Source organism: Cyprinodon variegatus, unplaced genomic scaffold (assembly GCF_000732505.1).
Source record: "Cyprinodon variegatus isolate N-32 unplaced genomic scaffold, C_variegatus-1.0 Scaffold821, whole genome shotgun sequence".
NCBI lineage: Eukaryota > Metazoa > Chordata > Actinopteri > Cyprinodontiformes > Cyprinodontidae > Cyprinodon > Cyprinodon variegatus.
This window is the reverse complement of record NW_015151274.1, coordinates 261,112-264,093: the sequence shown is the minus strand read 5'-3', so window position 1 is coordinate 264,093 and position 2,982 is coordinate 261,112. Positions and strand designations below refer to the sequence as shown.

General features: G+C 42.2%; 1 protein-coding gene across 1 annotated transcript in view; it reads left to right on the top strand.

The window, feature by feature from the left end:
• The window catches only part of LOC107098913 (stress response protein NST1-like), a gene marked incomplete at its 3' end in the record, with an annotated part of 17,154 nt that extends 14,183 nt beyond the window's left edge, over positions 1-2,971 (top strand). Inside the window, exons 5-6 of the mRNA XM_015396803.1 lie at positions 1,138-1,176; positions 2,517-2,971. Of these exons, the coding sequence (XP_015252289.1) occupies positions 1,138-1,176; positions 2,517-2,971 (494 nt within the window). The remainder of the gene's footprint in view (positions 1-1,137; positions 1,177-2,516) is intronic.
• Between the last annotated feature and the right edge of the window lie 11 nt (positions 2,972-2,982).

Below are 2,982 nucleotides of genomic sequence, written 5' to 3'. Positions count from 1 at the left end.
AAGTATTACTGTAAGTTTTAATAAAAATGCAAAACAGGGAAATAGTGGAATGGATCGTTTCAATCGGCGAAACTGGAAAATACGGACCGGATTTTTTTTTAAAAACTGGATCGGCATTTTACATGCTTTGCCGATACGCATTTTTTTGCCAATATCGGCGTGCCGATCCGATACGTGGATCAGATCGGGACAAGCCTACAGGAGATTGCTCATTTTTGCAATATTCCTCAGATGAAAGAAGCAAATTCTAGAAACCTAGTTGGTATAAATGAATGGAAGACAGACATTTAAGGGATAAACCTATAAGGGGCTGGTTATCCTCCATGCAGTGCGTCGCAGGTAATTTTCATTTATGCCCAATATTGAAGCGTGGTCAGTGCTCTGTTATTCCACGCCAGAGCGCCAATCAGGAACTAGCTAGGGTTGTGGGTGTCCGTGTGTCAGTTTGACGAGCTTGCTCACCGTCTTCAACCCCTCATCCAACGCTGGACGCCACACACAGTTCCCCCATGAGTGTTCCCCAAAGACTGGCCGTGGCGCTGCGTGTTTTGGCTCCGGGTGCAAACCAACAGACCGTCGCACAGAGTTACAAACTAGCGTCCTGCACGGTGTCTGGGACAGTGTTCGAGGCGGACCTGGCATTGTTGATTGCACTACAACCAGAGTTTCTGCCATTAGGAACCAAACAGGAAATACGCATAGAGTAGAGAGGATGTAGAATTGACCAATTAGCCTCCTGTCTGCGGTCGGCTACAATTTTTGGGAGGTGCACCAGAGTTTCTGCGTTAACTGCAACACACACGCAGACGACCTGGTTTCTGAGCATAAACCAGGCTTTCAGGCTGGAAGGGTTCAGTTTGAAGCTGATGTCGCCATAGAGGCAGCATTAATTCATCGACAGGAAGTTCTCACTTTAAGCTATGTGAACCTTTTTTTATCTCCGTCTTGTGGTTTTCTGCTTGGTGTGGTGTACTGCTCTCAGCATGCACGACTCTGTGTTGAACACTTACGGCTCGCATGCAGACTTATTGACTGCTGCTCATCTGTAGAAAAGGTTTGAAGGCCTGAGCTCAGCATGAAAACAGCAGCTGTGGTAGACGATTTCATTTGACTGGTTGTTTCTGCTTTCTGTGTCAGGAGAGACTTCAGAAGGATCTGAAAAAAACACGACCAAAGGTACTAAAGTCTGCAGACGATCCAAAACCAAAGAATATGAATATAAATCAGTACTTGACCTTTAGTAGCTGCAATGCTTATAATGCATGGAACAAAATGTTTAGAAATGTAAATCACCATCCAATGAAAACAAATATTAATCTAAGCAAGTCTTGAGCAGGTAAGTGAGATACTTTGTCAATTGAATAAGACTATTTGCATTTAAAATCAGGAAAAACATCTACGCTATCTTATTTTTAGTGCATAATATATAATTATGTCATTCTAAGAGTAAAAATACTAATTCCGGTTGGAATTCATCTTATTTACCTGCTCAGATTAAGAGCAAACACAGTTATTTTAAAAAATATTGATGTTTTTTTTTGCTGTGCACTAATTTCTCCTAACTTTTGCACATTGTAGAAGGTTAAGGACAAGATTATTGCATCACATTTATTTCAAAACACCCGCAAGCAAAATAAACATTCGCATGTAGGGTAAACTAGTTGCACAACAAAATCACACATGCGCCAAAAACTGCCGCATTGAGAGGATAAAATCACTCGTTACATTGGTAATGAGTTAATCAAATAAAGACTAGATATGACACATCACAGTTCACCTAACCGTCTTGTTTTTGGGCTGCGGGAGGCAGCGAGGGTACCTGAAATGAACCCAGTACCTTGTTGCTTCTATCTATCAATGCTACCAACTGTGCTACCATTTAGTCCTACAATAGCAATCAATTTTTGTAGATGTTATGGTTTATATTATCCTTCTTTGTCTTCCTTATATCTTTGTTGTATTATCTAGCTGCCCACAGCCTACTCTGGTAAACATCTTTTGCTTTGAGGTGTCAACATGTCAACAGCCATAAATGGAGCAGGAGTCTCTGTACATCACTGCTTCGGACTGTTGGCTGCCTTGCAATTAAAGATCCCGCCCCTAGTGAGTTGCTAGTCAGTAGTGTAAGCAAATGAATCCAGACCTTAATAAGACAAAGTGGAATCTTTGGCTCGTAAAACCTTCTTACCTTTAGCGTCACTTGTGACCTGCAGCAGCGTAGGGTACTTTATGCACCAAGAAACTCAGTCCATAAAACGTGACATTCAAAATATATACATAATTATGTACATATTCATGTATTAAGGTATAACTAGCAAATACTTATCCCTTTCCAAATAGTTCTTAGTAATATGGGTATGCCTATGTCTTACAAAGTACAAAACTAAAGAATTAACTTAAGCTAATTTTAGCTGTTAGTCTAGTTTTACAATAAATTAACTAACATCTCTCACATAACTCCGTTACTGTGTTTGTGGAAGATAATCCTCTTTAACTGGTTGGCTGAAATCTTTCAGCTCAAACTTCAAGTCATCCACACCGAGGCGTGAAGCTGCGTGCGGCTCTGAGAAATGAGCTGAGGCTGATTCACGAGAAGATGGAGGCCAAAAGGATTGCTAGGATTGCTCTGGCCGAGATCCGGGCACTCCTAGCTGAGGAGGATGAAAAGAGGGAGGTAGCTTGGGCTCAGAAGATGAAAGACCTTGAAGTGGCACGGCTTAAGATGGAGGCTGAGTTGGTAGAGAAGGAAAGACTGGAAAAGGAGAAAGCTGTCGAGCAGGAAAAGCTGGAAAAGGAAAGACTGGAGAGGGAGCAGAAGGAAAGACAAGAAAGGGAGAGGGCAGAAAAGGAACGATTGGAGAGGGAGAAGGAGGAGAAGGAGGAAAAGGAGAGATTGGAGAGACAGGAGAAGGAAAGACTGGAGAGGGAGAGACAGGAGAAGGAAAGACTGGAGAGGGAGAGACAGGAGAAGGAAAGACTGGA